This window comes from Fusarium subglutinans, assembly GCF_013396075.1.
Source record: "Fusarium subglutinans strain NRRL 66333 chromosome Unknown NRRL66333_c0000210, whole genome shotgun sequence".
Classification (NCBI taxonomy): Eukaryota; Fungi; Ascomycota; class Sordariomycetes; order Hypocreales; family Nectriaceae; genus Fusarium; species Fusarium subglutinans.
Genome location: NW_023502273.1, coordinates 1,867 through 18,585, shown reverse-complemented (window position 1 = coordinate 18,585; position 16,719 = coordinate 1,867). Strand labels below are relative to the sequence as shown.

Below are 16,719 nucleotides of genomic sequence, written 5' to 3'. Positions count from 1 at the left end.
CGACTCTTCATTCATCATCGATATGGTATGGTAGAGGCCTCAAAAGCTATAGAGTGACATGTCGGCCTCTCTCTGTGTGTGTGTCGCTCATGCGCCAAGCCGCATCATCGGATTGCTGCTCTGCCAGATTCATCCGTCTGTGGACGCATCCCCCACAAATCAATTACCCCAGTCAGCTCTCCGTATCACTTCTGATAGAGTCCTTCAGGGCCTGCGTCCGTGGCATATACCTCATGCACCGGACCGGACCGTATTGTGTTGTACCGTACCTTACCGTAACGGACTGAGCTGTCCGTCTCAGGCAAAACTTCCACTCCCACTCTCACCCCCATCTGAAATAATGCACATCTCGCAACCCACACCATAAACGCTGTCGGTTTGTGGCTTATCCATCACTCCCGTACTTCCCGCCTGTTCGGTCCAAAGTCTTGTTTCGGGCCATTTGCTGAATCCTGGTACGATCGCCCCACGAGATGCGATGCGAAGAAGCATGAGACTTCGGACATGGTGCTGCAAGATAAGTGACATGATGCCTGGCGTAAACTACTCTCCTGCCCCTTGTACTCTCCTGTGACTGCCCTACAAGAGGTCGATCCCCAAGACTTGAACCACAGGTGGCGGAACAGGGGTCTCCTCTTCTTGGAGGTCCATCTTGGCTTCGAGAAAAGCAGAACCCTTGTCACTTCAAGACAGCAGAAAGAGGTTTGATCGGCAAAGAAAATCTGGCACAAGATAACAAAGATTGCTAGTAGAAACGTCCAAAGTTTAGAACAGTTCCCATGTATGAGGAGGAGACGGCGGCGGGTCTGGCTGAGGAGGAGGGACACGCGGCCCTCCTGGAGGTGTTGGCGGAGGGTCTGGATCTTGAGATTCGAGAGACATCGGGCAGTGAGCCACACGCAAAGTGTGCAAGTGAAAATGAAGGTAGAGGCGAGGATGAGGATGAGGATGAGTCCGAGGCATCATGGACATGTGAGAGAATTCAAAAGGCTGCACCTCCAGAGGCATCAAGACAAGAAATAGAGAAACAGAGGACATACTGGGCCCTAGTCCTCCACAGATACTAGTCGAAGTGGTAAATGGTATCCGATAGATTGATAGTCTTAGTTTAGGCTTGTGGTTCATGTTATACTATTCTTCGACATTATTGCCGCCCCTAGTATCTCCAGATAGCCGGTGGGACACCGATCCTCTTAATGAGGCTCACGTTTCGCCCTTGGACGACATGGCACATCATCGACCTGGGCCAGGTGGGCAGGATGCTCGTCAGATCAATGTGTAAGGTGGTTCACGATAGATATCCACGTTGACCTACACGATCAGCTGCGCAAGGTGTAGTCGACGGCATCTAGACCCGCACCCGCGCCCCAAGATCAGGCCTGAAAACCCGGTGGCTTCCTCGCTGCTTCTCAAAGGATCATCATTGTCGTATCCAACATCGTGCCTCACAGCAACACATCGTCCGCGCCGAGCCCATCAGGTGGTCAAACCAGTTCGGGGGATTGAATATGCACGGCGAACATGTTGCCCAGATGAGCAGAGTCCACACATCTGAGTAGGGTCCAGCCAGTCCAGAGCCCGGGGATCGAACAAGGAAGGCAAGTTGATACTCCAGTATGCGCTAAATAAGTACCGGAATGACCATGGCACAGCCGCCGAAATTCTCATCGGCGATTTGAGCCTCAACCAGAATCCATAGCAATAGCCATTTATTCATGTTTCTAGAGAATGCTCCTCATAGCAGGGTCGAGGCACTAGGTGCCCGTGGGCAAATCCCCATGGGTATGGAAACAACAGTGAGACCCAAGACGGACCCCAGGGCACTGACGATGTGCGTAAAGCTGCTCTTAGGCTCTGGGCTCAATATACTTGCTGTGGTCCATACAAGCTGAGACCGGCTTCCTGTATGATAGCGTCAACTCAAAAGGAACACCTAGCATCCCAAAGAGATCGCTTGGGTCCCAATTTGGCTGCCGAAGGCACCGCTAAGGCAAAGATTACCTGAGTGATCAGACAGAAAGCGCAGCGAGACCATAAGTCCTCGGTAGCACAACCGACTTGAACCCTGTAACGCACACGGCACCCATGTCAGAGGCAGCTGCCAAACTCGAATACAGACCTATGACAGCTGCCCGTCTACCAGGCTCTCTAGGCTCTTGCCATGGTCCTCGAAACAGACACCATGCGCCACACACCACCTTCTCTCTCGTACCATGTTGAATATGCAAGGCTCCTAAAGTAGTAATGTGAGAAAGGGGGCTCGACACCCCAGCACAAGCCGAGGTGTTGTCCATCGGGCCTCAGAATCTTGCCTTTGTAGGCTTCCAGCTGATTAGGGAAAAGTCTCCTGGCTTGACTAGCCGGCAGCGCCTTTACCCAGACCCTGCCCCGGGATCTCGTAATTGGCGCCATGCGAGTGGATCACATGCTGGGTATGATATGCTCTTGACGGTGAATACACGATGCTAGTATAGGCGCCGAGAGTGATGCGATGTGCGGCTGTGCTTAAAGTTGCCACGGCCTCGATTTACGCCAGTGCAGAAAGGGATCTCATCACAAAACCCGCAAGGGGGTGTGTACCGTACCCTAGATGCAATGTCACCGCTGCGACGCACAGCTTATCCAGGACTGTACCGATATGCATGGTGTGAGAGAATGTGTGAACACCATGCCTGTCTAGAGACCCTTGGTGGTGTCAGATCTGCTATGTGTCAAACATCTGCGCTGTATATGTTCGGTGCATGTTTGAACCGAGCTCGCTTTGACAGCTGTGAGCCACGACTTGGCTGCGCAGGAGGGCATGACAGACTGTCGTATGGCGAGTGGTGCAGCCTGACAGCGGCCCCTCTTGAAACGGGGACCCGAGCCAAGCTCAAGACCAAACAATACCCTACCCTGGTCGCTCACGACTCATGGATCTTGCTTGCAAGAGCGGCCTCTCCTCAGCCCTATAGGAGAAGCCACTGTTGTGGGTGAAGGACGCTGAGGCCAAGACCAAGAACCCACCCTGTCTCCGGCTGTCTTGGCTAGATGTACCATGCTGCTTGTAAGTAGGGCCAGTGCTACTCGAACCATTCCACAGTTGCCGTGATTCGGTGCATAATGGAGTGTTGGTTGGATCAAACTATCGCGAAGGGTCGAGCGAGTTGCGCCAAGACTTAGCCTACTAAGCATGGGGTCTCTCATATCCCCACACCAGGTCCCCTTAGCCGAGCGGGGAGAGGTGCGAATCGTGACAAATGGTAGATGGGATCTAGTGACCAGTGACTGGTCCCTGAATGGTCGATATACGTTCGAAACTAGTGGCCCGGAGCAGTAGCACCCAAAGTCTATCCTCAACTTCCTAGCTTCCCAGTTCCGAAATCTGTGACTTGTGCATATCCATGGAAAGGCATCGTGGGCAATCCTTGCTGGCCCCGTCCGCGGCAATTGTCCTGAAACACCGAAACCAAAACGAGATCACGTACATGAATTGAACCGGGACATTGATAGATAAATCGGATAACGTGCGAGTGATTGGCCGTAACAGAACGGAGCGAACCTCCGGTCTGATCCATTAGGATGATAGGCGGGATTCTTTTGGGAGTCCTCGTTGCCGTACATAGGTGGTAAGACGCACATCTATCTTCATCTGGTCAGATGTCAGTTTGCCAGACGGGAGACAGATACAAGTGACCACCTTGTTTCCGAGAGCTAATTAAAACCTGGGCCCGGTGTTTATTCTGTTCCTTTTTCCTTAAACTCTCGTAACGCCAATCGAAGCAAATTAATTACACCTGAGGAGCTTTTAAATCATTTTTGACCGCGTCCTCGAGATCGACTTCGGCCTTCGCGACTATCAATGCTCCCGCGTCGTCTTGTCTCGTGATCATCGTGGCGGCCGGCTGCTTTTCGCCGGGGACCTGGAGATCTCGAGCGTGATCTAGATGAAAAAGAGTCGTTGGATCGACTGCGGTATCGGCTTCCACCACCGCCACGAGAAGGAGGGGGACCAGCCGACGATCTGGAAGGTGAACGCGATCCTGGGCGATACACATCAGATCTGGGTCCGTACCGACTTCCTGGAGATGCTCGACGGCGACCTCCTCCCATGCCGTTATTTCCTCCCATGCCTGCACCAGGGGGTCCCCCACGTGCTCCCGCAAACGGCACTCTGGGATCAATGTTGGCTCCACGCCGAGCTGTTGGAGGCGCAGGAGAAAGCTTGCGACGGGGAAGTACTATGGACACATTGATCGCGGATCCATCCACCTGAGCTTCATGCATGTGGGCTATTGCGGCCTCGGCATCGTCCTCGTAGTCGTAAAGTATGTATGCTGTGCCACGGTTTGTTCCAACTTTAACTGGTATTAGTTGATGTCCAAATAAATGAGAGACGGTCATCTCACAAGTTCTGTTTATGGGAAGATCGAGATCCTTGATGCGTCCAAATTGCCCAAAGATCTCATAGAGGTGTTGCTCATTGATGTTTTTGGAAAGTCGCTCTACTACAATCTAGGCATACCAAGTCAGTTTCCGTAACCTAGCCATGACTATTCAAGACATACCTTTGTGCTCTTGGCGGCTGGGGAAGCACTCCTATCTCTGTCGTTGCGATCGCGATCGCGAGCCCCGCGGCTCCAGCTACGACTGCGGCTTCGACTACGGCTGTTGCTACGGCTCCGAGTGTGACTGCGAGATCTGTAACGGCCATTACGACGCTGAGGTGATGTGGAGCGGGCAGGTGACCGCGAGTTGTGATGATGGCGGCGTTGGGGTGAACGAGAACGTTCAGAGCGTGCAGCAGGTGAGCGCGTGCGCGACCCGTGACGGCCGCGAGATGGCGATCGCGAAGCCATTGGGGCGCCAAGGGCAAAGTCGGCCTCAGCTCAAAATGATGCTTGATATCGCGTGTTGACGTCGAAGGAATTGGCTTGAAACGCGGAATGTGGCGGTTGAAAGGCTTGTGGGTTAGCTGCTGGAGCTTTCTTGACAGGTGATCACGTGACTGGGGATGACGCGCCAGGGAGCTACCCACTAGACTAACGTCTCTAAGGCAGGTATTTGGGGTTTGGCATGCCCAGCTTTAACAACCTGCTCCTCTAAGCATATGGTTACTATAAAATCAAGCATTTCTGTTTTACTTGACGGGTGACTGGGTGATTTTAGCAAATAAGTCTACACATTCTCCTCCATTCGGGATAAGATAATAACAGTGCAAACGTCCATGAGCGGCTGACAGAACCTGTACCGCCTCGGAATAATGAATGACTACCTATGCATTGTCGATCATGACTGTGGAACCTGGCCCTCGGTTGACTGATAGCTCAGGTAGTCTACCCGTGGGTCGTTCCATGTCATTACTACCTCCCTGCAAGCGTATAACGTGGGCGGGAGTTGTACATAGCCGCGACCTTGCCTTGATATAACCCTGCACTGCACTGCAAGCAACCCAATCCTTCTCCATTTGAGGGCAACATTCTTGGGTGCACGTTCGATACCACGTCGGTTGCAATCAACTAGTTAGCCTACGCCCGTTTCGCATCCCATATCCATGTCTTGTCACATCTCGACTGCTTTGCCACGTTCGCATTCTTGCGGTGGATGGACGATACGGTACAGGCTTGGATGGACTGGCATCAGACATGCATGAATACTAGTTCGCTTCCTTGGACTGTGGCTCCGACTGCGCCATATGCGGCATCTGGTACGGGCTACGGCCCTTGCGGCGGTGAAATTCAACGACTTCGGGGGGTGGGTCGGTTGGGTTGTTGTCTTTATCCACCCATACGCAGCGTAGGCTTTGTATGATGCCTGTCAACACGTTCATTAGCAGCCTTCTCTTGTAACATGCCATTCCTTTGACTCACGCTCAACTTGAAACCATGCCAGCCGGCGGCGCAACATCTCCTCTTCGGGAGTACGGTTTCTGGCATCCTCGGCCATTCTCCTCAGCACCTTTTTGCAACGGCGGTGATCAAGGGCACGGACGAGGAAGATGACAAAGATCAGGGTGGTGAAGAGAACGCTGACTCCCACGATAAGGCCTATCTCGAGACGGCTCATGGGTCGAGACTCGGGTGCCTTGGGCTCCTCCCGTACGGAAGTGGCTGTGGGCATGATGCGTTCCCTCGCCGACGTGAGGCCGGTGTTGGCAGTAGAAGAGGTTTGAAAGAAACTTGCGGAAGAGAGATGACTCGCTCTGACGAAATGACTTAAGAGCTCAAGGGAGAGAAAGCTGGTTCAAGATCCACGAGGATGCACGTTGTGGCGAGAACCTTGGATAGAGAGCCAAGATATTTATGCACAGTGATCAGTCGTTGGTTGATGTTGATGAGCTTGCAACAATAGGAATAAAAATGCCATTGTGAGACTGATTCATCTATTCATCGTGAATTAACAATGAACACTGGTTGAGGGGATCTCTATCGCAAGGCTCAGACACTGCCAGCTGCCACCAGTTGCCAACCCAGCAGGATGCCTCACAGCCTAGGTGACCTTGTAATAAATGATGATTCCTGCAACACCTCTGTACTCCCATAGTTGAATTCTACAGCATACTCTTTCGCGACTACGAAAACGGTTTTACGGCACAAACTCTCAGTGTTAGTTTCATCCTCAAGTGGCAATAGACAGGATGAAAGAGTGAAGTGCTAGATGATTCTTGAGGTTAGAGTCAGCGGCAAAGAACGAGTGGAAGCTCTATGCTGATCCAACACTTATTCATACTATCGTTTGGAGGTTCCCTAACATAAAGATACTGCTGCTGCCTCAGCAAGCCTGCAAGTGTACTCACTCTTTGCAATTCAACTTACATTCTGCTACACTGATAATTCGAGAACCCAAGGAATCAAGTCCCGGCATGCATCCCACCTTACGCCAGGTTACTTACTGATTGATACGTCTCTCTCTGCAGTTCCCTTCGCTCAAAATAACCACGACAAACAAGCCTTTCCAAGGTCCGGTCTGACATCCTCTGCATATATGCTTCTTGACCCTTAAGAAGCCCCCATTCTCAATAAATACAGCCTCATGGACGCCTTTAGGGGGCCATTTTGACAGACTCGACTCTTCTTTGATGAAGGTTTCCTTGGACTGGTGGCTGGCGGAGTAACGATAGAATCACAGCAGGCCTCTCTATCGCTCAACTGACCTGGTGCCGTCTTCGATGGCCCATTATCTTTGTCATTTATGCTTAGAGGCCACTGTTAAGTGCGCTACTTTCCCTCATGTTACGTAAACGGCCCAGAACGTCTCCCACTTCGGGTTGGTGTCTGATGGGAGGGTTGGGAGTACCTGGCGATGACGAACACAGCCTGTGATTATAACTGTTAATTTGTAGCAACTACCTCATGAACAACAGTCCAGACAGTTCTCAGATTCTTCCAACCCACACTCAAATGCAAGCACCCAAGGTAGTTGTCTCCACAAAGACTTCTGATCTAGGAGTGGGCCAATGTGGTTTTGTGCTATGCTGTGTCCTTTTCTGACATCCCTTCTGCCTCAAACGGAGCATCGTTTGTTCCTCTCTGACTTTTGTTGTAAGCTATACGATAAGGAAGAAGGCCTACGTCCATAAGAGTCTGAAGGAGGAATGTGTAACTGTTTTATATTATATTGGGAATTTTAATCGCGAGATATCTAAAACCCGCAGCTAGGTGGTTTGGGAAGCTTGATCAAGTTCGGCTCTGAGAGGCATTTAAGGTCTCGCTGGTGGTCTTGGCAGCATCTCGAAGTCGAGATTCCAGGTTGTCGCCGAACATAGCACGGCCGTGTGCCTTGAACTCCTCGTAAATAGGGACCAGAGCTTCAGATCGGAGGTCGCATCCATAGTAGAAAAGAACATTGCCGTTCTTGTTGAAGGTTCCATCAGCCTTCTCGAAGAACCACGTTAGGTTCTCATCCTCCTCGCTGACAGTCCAGACCAAGCTAGGGTGGTCTTTCTTGACGGCAGCAAAGACGTTCTCAGCGACGTTGCTGAGCCATCCAGCCTTGGTGATATTCAAGGTAGCCAGTGTAGCGATAGGCCGCTCCTCATTGGCTGGCAGGACGACAGCCAGACACTGCATCCCATCGTCGTAGTAGGCATTGAAGTTCTTCTCCTTAAGATGATCGACAAAGCGTTCGACAGTGGCCTCAGCATCAAGGCCCTGGCGGTCGCGGGCCAGAGTCTCCTTGAACTTGGAAATATCTCCAATCTCATTGACAGAGGAAACCCGCTGGATCTTGTCCCCTCTACGAATGAGGGTACCGGCACCAGAGTCGGTGAATAATTCCTTTTGCAAATCGCTGGGGTGGATAATAGCAACGGATGAGCTGCGGGGGAGTGTGTCAAGTACTAGGGATGGTCAGCTATAAGTTTGCACAACTTCACTTCGGTTTCCGGACATTCTTTTATCTCACGAATTTTCAGTCGCGTCCCGTACCTGCACCAGGGCTGAGACATTAAATGGTCGAACTCGGCATCTAAGTTGATAGAGGAAATCTTCTCGCCATCGCCATCGTATAGTCCACCCTTTTCTGACAGATAAACAACCTTCAGGGGCTCAAGGGCACGGGCAAGCTCGGCAGCAGCGACATCAGCGTTAACGTTGAGGAGATGGCCGTCTTCAGATTCAGCCATTGAGGTAAGGACAGGGATATAGCCAGCCTCGATAGACTTCTCAATAGCATCTTTATTGACCTTGGTGATCTTACCAACATACTGCCACTTCTCCTTATTAAGATAATCGGCTATAAAAGCACCGCTGATCGATCGAGTTGCAACACCGAGCTCATCCAGTCGGTTAATAAGCTTCAAGTTCTCTTCAAGGAAAAGCTTGCGAGCGATACCCAAGGTCTTGGCGTCAGTAACTCGGATACCTTCTTCAAACTGGGGCTCAACCCCAGCCCGTCTGTGAACGCCGTGTCAGTATAATGTTGACCAATTCAAAGCAGTCGAAAGTCGCACTCGAGATAAGAATTCATTTGCGGGCCGCCTCCATGAACAATAATTGGGTAGAGATTCATCTCTGACAAAAACGCGAGACTTCGGCAAAGCTCGTCCAAGTAATCGGTAAGAATGGCACCGCCAACCTTGATAACGGCAAACTTCTGGGACTCGACCGAGGTGAAGAGCTTCAGGTACTGCTCACCCTCCCGCCTGCTGCCAATACTGTTGATGGTCTGCGCAACAATCTCCCGGGTCCTATCGCGGCCAGGCAAAGATGTGAGGGCCTTGGTGGTAGAGAGAGCTCGGTTGGCGTTGATGGATCGGAGCACAGTCGGAGCGGCAGTCTTGACATTAGAGCGAGCGACGCGGGGAGCGACTCGTCGGGCACCAGCCCGAAAGGCTCCAGAAGTGGCGGAAAACATCTTGCTTAAGCCAATTGACTCGACGATGGTAGGGAGATCGTGCAATGGACAGAGGGGAGGGATGAGGAAGAGAGGACGAGGACTGTTGACTCTGTTAGAGAGAAGATCGAGAGACCCACACGGCAAGATAAGGCCCAGGTGAGTCAGTGGAGACTAAAAAAGCTATAGGCACCTACCTTCAGAACCTGGGGTCACCTCCAATGGAGGGGCAGGGCAGGGCTATTTCTTCATGTATAACCAACTGCATTATGCAAAATTATTCTATGCTCGTATAACCGTGTTAGAAGTCGAGACTGGTCGTTGATGGTTCTGTTAATGTAACTTTCAATCCCTTCAAAGCTCAACTCGCAGATTCCTTAGAGTCATCGTCTCTAACCATCCACCATCGATCCGACACCGCTTGCAGACCCTTAGTCTAGCTGACCGGGGTCGCCTTGCTGGTCTCCATTGCATCATGATAGAATTTTTTCCTCAGTAAGCTTCATCATGAAAAATACCATACTCCAGCCGTCTCATCTATGGACGAGCAATCAATCTTTGCCTTGAAATTGACATCATTAGCCAATCTCTGCATTAAAAAATATCTACAGTGAAGCAGCAATGGTAAAAATGTCCCATTCATCCGCTGCAGATCTTTCTACCAAGGGAAACTCACCGAGGTCCAGTAACACGGCCACATTCTCTGATCCCCCCCCTCCTCAAAAAACTCAGATGGTGATGAGGCATTATCAATCAGTCGGCGTTATCAATCTACTCCTATCCACAATACCCTTGCACTTACAGAAACCCACTACCAAATGACGCCAACAGAGGACCCATGGTTCCGGTAGGTACATCGAATCTTGAACCTGTAAGGGACCTCTTTCGTTCATCCTCAACGGACAAGATGCCATATGTGCAGATAGGTTCCACTTTCGGAGCAACTATTATTCAAGACATGGTCTAGTCTACTTCATCCAAATACCGGCTACCCACGTCCCGGAAATTTTATCACAATCACCATGGGTTTCCATGAAACTGGAGCTTTCGTCGTGCGATAGGAATCTCGTGTTAAAGAAGTGGGCTAACAAGAAGGGATACTGTAAGAAATAGAGAGCTGACGCGATCGTCTCCCCTCAGAAATCATTAAACATCACTCGCCATTCCTATCTTCGGTCTGGCAAGCAGACTGCCACTTCGTTGCGACAAATGACGCAATACGAGGAGTTGAGTTTGATGACAATGATCCGCGGAAAGGTATACATCTCAATTAATCGGGGAACGCCTAATCTCAAACATCCAGCCCGGTCTGTAGTTCCAGGAGCATTACTGAGACCTCGTCATCAGTAAGTCACCCGAAGAGCGAAAACTGCCAGCATAACATTGACCGGGACCCAGCGTGAACAAACTCCATCGTGCTCAAATCATATTCCATTGCAATAATGGCCGGTTGCCCAAAAGTTCCATTTCCCATGGTCGTAGCTTGCGATATTCGATGTCGTCATGTCCCAGCGTGTGTATCGTAAGGACCAAGTGGTACCCAAACAGATGATTGGGCTATTAACGAGTAGCCACAACTGGGGAGGATTAGCAAGGTATTCAACAGCACAGCTTTGACAGATCGAAGACATACCAGAGGGGACAATGATGATGACCAGTAGAATGATGATACCGATAATCAGACACATTCGCATCTTCATATCCTTCCACCACATCTGCTTGCGGACTCTGTTGGCTCCTCGACGAAAACCTTGTGCCGAGACGGCCAGGTTGTCGGTCTTATCCTGAAGAGCATCGAGGCGCTCACCACGTTGAGAAACCTTGTTGATGTTGTCACGCATCACACCCACGGTATCATCAATTTGCTGCCGACTGTATTAGTTCATATCCAACACTAGAGACATTGCAGCGCTGGTGATGTTGAGGTGCGGCGTGGATTGGACACTGGCGTCGCCTGATGGCTGATGGCCACAATGTTACGAAAACTCATCAAGCATTGGAATACTGAGGCAAGTGGCGTTTGGTCGGGTTGCTCGGAACGGATATCATGATTCTGCGTAATTACTCTTAGGCCATTATCGCATGATTTGCCGGTGGCCGGTTGATGGTTCTTTGAAAAATTGCGATTCTATCGCAAATCCTTTGCGAATTACCAAAAGGAGGCGTCATCCGTCGTCAAACAGCCTCGTCGCCGTGTGTCGCAACCCATAAGCATCCGAAAAACATCAAAACAAACTTACAGCTTGTAGCGCCTGCGTCCTGGCATTGCCGCCAGCGCCCTGTTGTTGGGCTCCAGCTTGGCCGCTGGGGATGTAAGGGTCGTAGGGGGCTTCCTGCTCAGGCATTTTGGCTGTGGTTTGGAGATGTTCAAGACGCTAGGGAATAACAAAAGGGTATCGGTCGGAATAGCGCAAAAGGTTGGACAGTGCAGGAGAACAAGTTCGCGATTACGGTGCTGTCGTGTCGTGTCGTTGTGATATTCGAAAGGAGGAGGTTGGCGTAGCGAGAGGTTGGAAGAGGGAAGTTGATTGTGAGACGCTGCACTGGCCCAGGCGAAACAAGTAGTGAGTGACCAGGTTGCAGGTGAACCTAGGGCGGAGCTGGTTTTGGGGCGCTGCTGGGTGACGAGGCCCCCCGGGGGGCTCGGGGCGAGCTGTGGTTGCTTTAACGTGCGCGATTGGCGTCGTGGCCAAGAACCTAGGTACTTCTACATGATTCGAAGGCCTACAGAACATAACTTACGCTTTGGCAATCAAGAGCCTTTGTCTTTTCAGTTTATCGGGGTTCATTTGGTTGGTTCGTCCATTCTACGATTCTATTTTTGGCCATGACGGTCAATAGACGCCAGGGAGCACTTAGTCTGCCTAGTAGCTATGAAAAGTGCTGTATGTAGCAAACGTCCTGACTTGTCCTACTGCAAAGGCTTTCAATTCATTGTTCGCACTTACCGGGAGAGTAGTTGCACTGCAAAGTATTCGCGCAGTGATACGTTCCTCCTGTTGCTTTGAGTCACGGTACGCAATGCCTAAAAGGGTTATCCATGGAACTGGTGATGACAGACTCATGTGATGCTGTAACCCAAGTCGTCCCTTTTCAGTAAGCGTGGATGCTGCTCGTATTCGCTTCTACGGACAGCCACAATCAGCCACGGCTCACCTCAGCAACGGCGCCACATCCGATTCAATCGAAAACAGCCATTCATGCACTTCCATGGAAACACATGTAACGAGGGAGGTATGACTTGTATCGGTGCTGAATATTTCACCAGAGAGACTTGCTGCAACAAAGAAGCCGGTATCATAGTGGACTGACATAGTTATCACACCTAGGAACAATGACAGTCACAGATTCTCAGGGTGGTTGCTGAAAGCCGTCCACAGAAACACTCCGTTGCATTGTCATGAAACCCATCATGAAACCTTCAGGTCTGTGTTGGATGTTTCACATGTGGCTTTCAACATAGTGCCAACCAGAGACTACATTGAGCCTCACCCAACATCAACGCCAAACAATATCAGTCAACTTGAAGCCAGGGGTAGATAAGTGCTGTCAATACTCTATTTCTTGGTGAATACGTCTTGCTCTACTGCCCATACAATCGAGAAGGCATAGGCGCCGTTATCCATGATGTTCTGTCACACGATCTATGTATAATCGCACCTAATCTGCGCATAGACACGAGTAGAACTGAACGGCAAGCACCCTTAAAGCATGATTTGCTGAACGGGAAACATTCTTGATTTACATTGAAAACGCTGAGATAATGGAACCTGGATACAAGGGTATAAATATGGGGGAAGTGGTCATTCTGTCATCATCATGATGGAAGAGGCTTCCAGAATTTTAAAACATGCAGCTCATAAAAATCGACAACAGGGGTCGTTCAGATGACAGGATTCGATCGAAACATCGATTCGATCTGGCTGATGCAACACAACCGGCTTATAGTCGAGGCCGGGCTCCAATGCTTCACTAATTTTGTGGAAGAGGAGAAGAAGGAATTTGAAGCTCAACAAAATAGAGATCTATACACTATATGACTCATTCTCACGGCGACTCATACTTCAAGTCATCAACAACAAATTAGGCAACGAGTATCTGTCCCAGAAGTATACATCGTCCTATGTATGTATTGATGTCATGATACTGGATTGGACATAACAAGGGCTGATTATTTCGTCAAGCCGACCCTGGATACAGCTTTGGTTCGCGAGCTACAGCCAATCATCTGAGCCGGATCTCACTCCGACCTCGATCGTGTCCCTCCACATTTGAGTTGAGCTGCAGTACATTGTACGAATATGGCATACAGGACTCTGATCATTGGCAGATTATTTGGGAGGTTAATTGCAACAACGTTAAGGTGATTGGGTTAGAGACGCACACATTGATTGAGAAGTCTCGTGTATTTGTGTGCACACATTCCTTAACTACTTAACATAGCACTTCCAACCTTCACTCATTTGAAGGATGAAACATGTGAAAGGAAACCCATGTAAAACGCAGAGATTACTCATCACCGAATATCTTATCTGATCCCTTGCTTCCAACCAACTGTGATACTGCTTACTGTCTTTGAAGGTCCCCTTGCCAGTAGTATCACGAGTCCAAGCAATGTCCAAGAGATATCGCCAACTACTGCCTATTCCTCCCAACGAAAACCCGCCTCCCAACTCGCAGCCATCAGGATCTTCCTCGACTCCACGGTCCTCCAGCGATGAACCTTTGAAGCGGCAACGAATCGGAACACAGCTAGCATGCAACTCGTGCCGTAAGAGGAAGATTCGTGTAAGCTTCTCGAGAAAAGTGGCAGCCCATTTGTCCCTTTTAACACGATTTATCAAATAGTGCGATGGAAGAAAGCCCATGTGCGAGGCTTGTCGACGACGCGGCGAAGGGGAACCATGTACCTACGCCGAGGCTCGAGGTCCAGGCCAGACGAGTAAGGAAACAGAGCAGATTCTGGGGCTGTTTGATATTTTGAAGACAGCGCCCGAGTGCCAGGCCATTGATATTCTACGAGTCGTACGAAGCCAGGCAGATATCGATACAGCCGTGTCGATAATCCAACCGCGGATAACAAAAAACATCAGTGACTGTGAACGCTCCCCTGAGCACCCTCGACACCTGGGTCTTGAAGCGGAGCTCATGGCAAGACATTATCTCGCCTTTCCAGCCCTTCAACCTCTTGAATCTAATATCTTGAAGTAAGTTGACTGGATGGCCACTCGCTATCGGGCGACAAAGCCGCGTTACCACCAACTTTTGCTGACATTTAACAGGAAGTTCTTCAGCGGCAGCCGGACGTCGTCAAGCACACGAAACGACAGAGACACCCCGGCAACCAACGGTGACCCGAACCCGTTCCCAGCCCATGATCCTATCCAGAGCCTAGCAGCCACCCTAAGCTCCTGTGACGAACGACTAGAAGAACTGAACATTGGGTTTTGGACCTCTGTACCAATCGCCTCCAACTTGGCAGCAAAGGCCATATCGCTATATCTGGAGACTGACCACCCCTTATTGGGCCCCTTTGATCCTACCTTGTTTATGGAAGATCTGGTCCATTGCCGAGCCAAATACTGCAGTAAACTACTGGTCAGTACCGTTATGTATTGGAGCTGTGTAAGTGGTCTGGGAGGAGTGTGGTGCTCGACTAGCCTCGCTGAGACGACAATAGCAAATGTACAGTGCGGTCGACTCTACTGTTCAGTCCTTCATACCACAGTTTTGTGAAGAGGCCGAAAAGCGCTGGTCCCTTGAAAAGGCGACAGATTCTCTGCTGAATCTTGCTGCAACACAATTGCTGGGCTTAGCATATCTGGGTAATGGGAAGGATCACTACGTCTTGACATACGTTTCTGAAGCGAATGCCATGGGGGCTCGCATGGGGCTTTTTGGCGTCGAGCGAAACGTTGCGATTTCGAAAGCAAAGCAAGTGAGCTCCGAGCTACAAAGTGCGACATCGTATGCTGCTTGGGGGACTTTTAACTGGATAGTGTGGGTTCAGAAAGTCGAGATCTCGGACAAGATGCGATGTTAACATCCTCAGGCTTATGGCTTTGTTCTATCAACAACCTGGCCTCTCGTATCCCGAGCACCTCCCTATAGTCCCAATACCAGGACATGAATGGCATGACCCTTCTGGGCCCAGCCCCGAGTCTCATCAGCAGAGACCTAAGCAGACGTACATGGATGATACGTTTCCGATCATATGTCGATTTTGGAGAATAATGCACGAAGTGACATTGAAATACTATCGTGATCAGCCTTTCCCGCGCGAAAGCCTCAGCAGTCACATTACACTCGCCTTTGCGGAATACAAGTATCGAGAGTTAATAGCTTGGGCAGAAACACTGCCTCCTTCTATGGTGCGTTCAGAGCAGAGCCCGCATCATGTTTTGGTGTTTCAGTACGTTTCGAATTTCTTGCCTCTTCCCAACTATAGTCCTTCTGTTAAAGCTAACCGAATGGCAGTATCTGGCTCCATGTCGCTATTCTGTGTGTCCTTCGCCCATTTACAGTTCGTGCAAGGGACTCGCCGAAACCACTGCGACTGAAGACATTTCCCTGCAGGCGCAGCTCGCCTGACGCTGCATACAAGGCATCCGTGAATCAGCTCAAGCGTCTTGTGGTGGTATACCGAGAAAAATATGCATGTTCATCTTACACGATGTTGTGGCATACTGCTCTGATCCACATCGCCAATGCAATCCTAGGAGATATAAAGGATCCTGCCTGGCGCTTTTACCTATTCTTTTGTGTCGAAAGCTACGGAGAACTGCGACGAGCATTCCGATTTGCCGAAACCATCGGTCGTAGCATATTGTCCATGGCGCTTGAGCAAGGCGATCTATCCGCGGACGAAGCACGAAGACTAATGGTACAGTTTGAGGAGAATAGGCTGGCTAGTCCGTCGGAAGATATACGGGCGACGTTCATGGCTGATCTAAATCTTGCCATGACGGATCCCGAAGAAGCAAGTGTGGAGAGCCTGTCTGGCAGGTTTGAGGACATTGCACTGTTTCGGGAGTTTACAAACGCGGGCGACCCAAGCGAGGATGAACCAGTAGAGTCCGATGATGATACTTGGGACACGCTGTGAGACGGGGCACCCACTGAGTAGAATGGTCAGCACAAACGACCAGAAGAGGCTTGTTGAGCAAACGACTGGCTCAGAAGCTTCTTGAATGAGGTACCCCGAACAAGAAACCAGCAATGGAGTTGGGTTCGGACTCAAAATGATTAATATAGTAAGACGACGCATTACAATTGCCGTTGAGCATGAGAGGGAGGAGAAGAAGTGCAACATGTAGTACCATTTGTGCTTTGAACATGAGACAATTGACAACACTGGCGTCTATAGTCTATGACAGTTGAAAAAAGGGATGTGCTTGCGGTTAGTGT

At 50.2% G+C, this 16,719-nt stretch overlaps 6 protein-coding genes across 6 annotated transcripts; 2 read left to right on the top strand and 4 right to left on the bottom strand.

Moving 5' to 3' along the window:
• Positions 1 to 779: 779 nt before the first annotated feature.
• Positions 780 to 1,067, top strand: FSUBG_11244 (uncharacterized protein; the record flags this gene model as incomplete). The annotated part of the gene is made up of 1 exon (XM_036675906.1): positions 780 to 1,067. The coding sequence occupies one exon, from the start codon at positions 780 to 782 to the stop codon at positions 1,065 to 1,067; it is 288 nt and encodes a 95-aa protein (XP_036533261.1).
• A 2,703-nt stretch (positions 1,068 to 3,770) lies between these two features.
• On the bottom strand, positions 3,771 to 4,838 carry FSUBG_11243 (RNA-binding with serine-rich domain protein; the record flags this gene model as incomplete). The annotated part of the gene is made up of 4 exons (XM_036675905.1): positions 3,771 to 3,922; positions 3,969 to 4,337; positions 4,389 to 4,494; positions 4,548 to 4,838. The coding sequence occupies 4 exons, from the start codon at positions 4,836 to 4,838 to the stop codon at positions 3,771 to 3,773; spliced, it is 918 nt and encodes a 305-aa protein (XP_036533260.1).
• A 797-nt stretch (positions 4,839 to 5,635) lies between these two features.
• FSUBG_11242 (uncharacterized protein) lies at positions 5,636 to 6,099 on the bottom strand (the record flags this gene model as incomplete). Its single annotated transcript, XM_036675904.1, has 2 exons — positions 5,636 to 5,793; positions 5,850 to 6,099. The coding sequence occupies 2 exons, from the start codon at positions 6,097 to 6,099 to the stop codon at positions 5,636 to 5,638; spliced, it is 408 nt and encodes a 135-aa protein (XP_036533259.1).
• A 1,556-nt stretch (positions 6,100 to 7,655) lies between these two features.
• FSUBG_11241 (n-acetyl-gamma-glutamyl-phosphate reductase) lies at positions 7,656 to 9,333 on the bottom strand (the record flags this gene model as incomplete). Its single annotated transcript, XM_036675903.1, has 3 exons — positions 7,656 to 8,317; positions 8,383 to 8,873; positions 8,930 to 9,333. 3 exons carry the CDS (start codon positions 9,331 to 9,333, stop codon positions 7,656 to 7,658), a joined length of 1,557 nt encoding a protein of 518 aa, XP_036533258.1.
• A 1,539-nt stretch (positions 9,334 to 10,872) lies between these two features.
• FSUBG_11240 (vesicle-associated membrane 4) lies at positions 10,873 to 11,657 on the bottom strand (the record flags this gene model as incomplete). Its single annotated transcript, XM_036675902.1, has 3 exons — positions 10,873 to 10,889; positions 10,946 to 11,177; positions 11,553 to 11,657. The coding sequence occupies 3 exons, from the start codon at positions 11,655 to 11,657 to the stop codon at positions 10,873 to 10,875; spliced, it is 354 nt and encodes a 117-aa protein (XP_036533257.1).
• A 2,269-nt stretch (positions 11,658 to 13,926) lies between these two features.
• Positions 13,927 to 16,417, top strand: FSUBG_11239 (nitrogen assimilation transcription factor nit-4; the record flags this gene model as incomplete). Its single annotated transcript, XM_036675900.1, has 6 exons — positions 13,927 to 14,100; positions 14,161 to 14,519; positions 14,595 to 14,937; positions 14,993 to 15,312; positions 15,365 to 15,724; positions 15,790 to 16,417. 6 exons carry the CDS (start codon positions 13,927 to 13,929, stop codon positions 16,415 to 16,417), a joined length of 2,184 nt encoding a protein of 727 aa, XP_036533256.1.
• Positions 16,418 to 16,719: the final 302 nt, after the last annotated feature.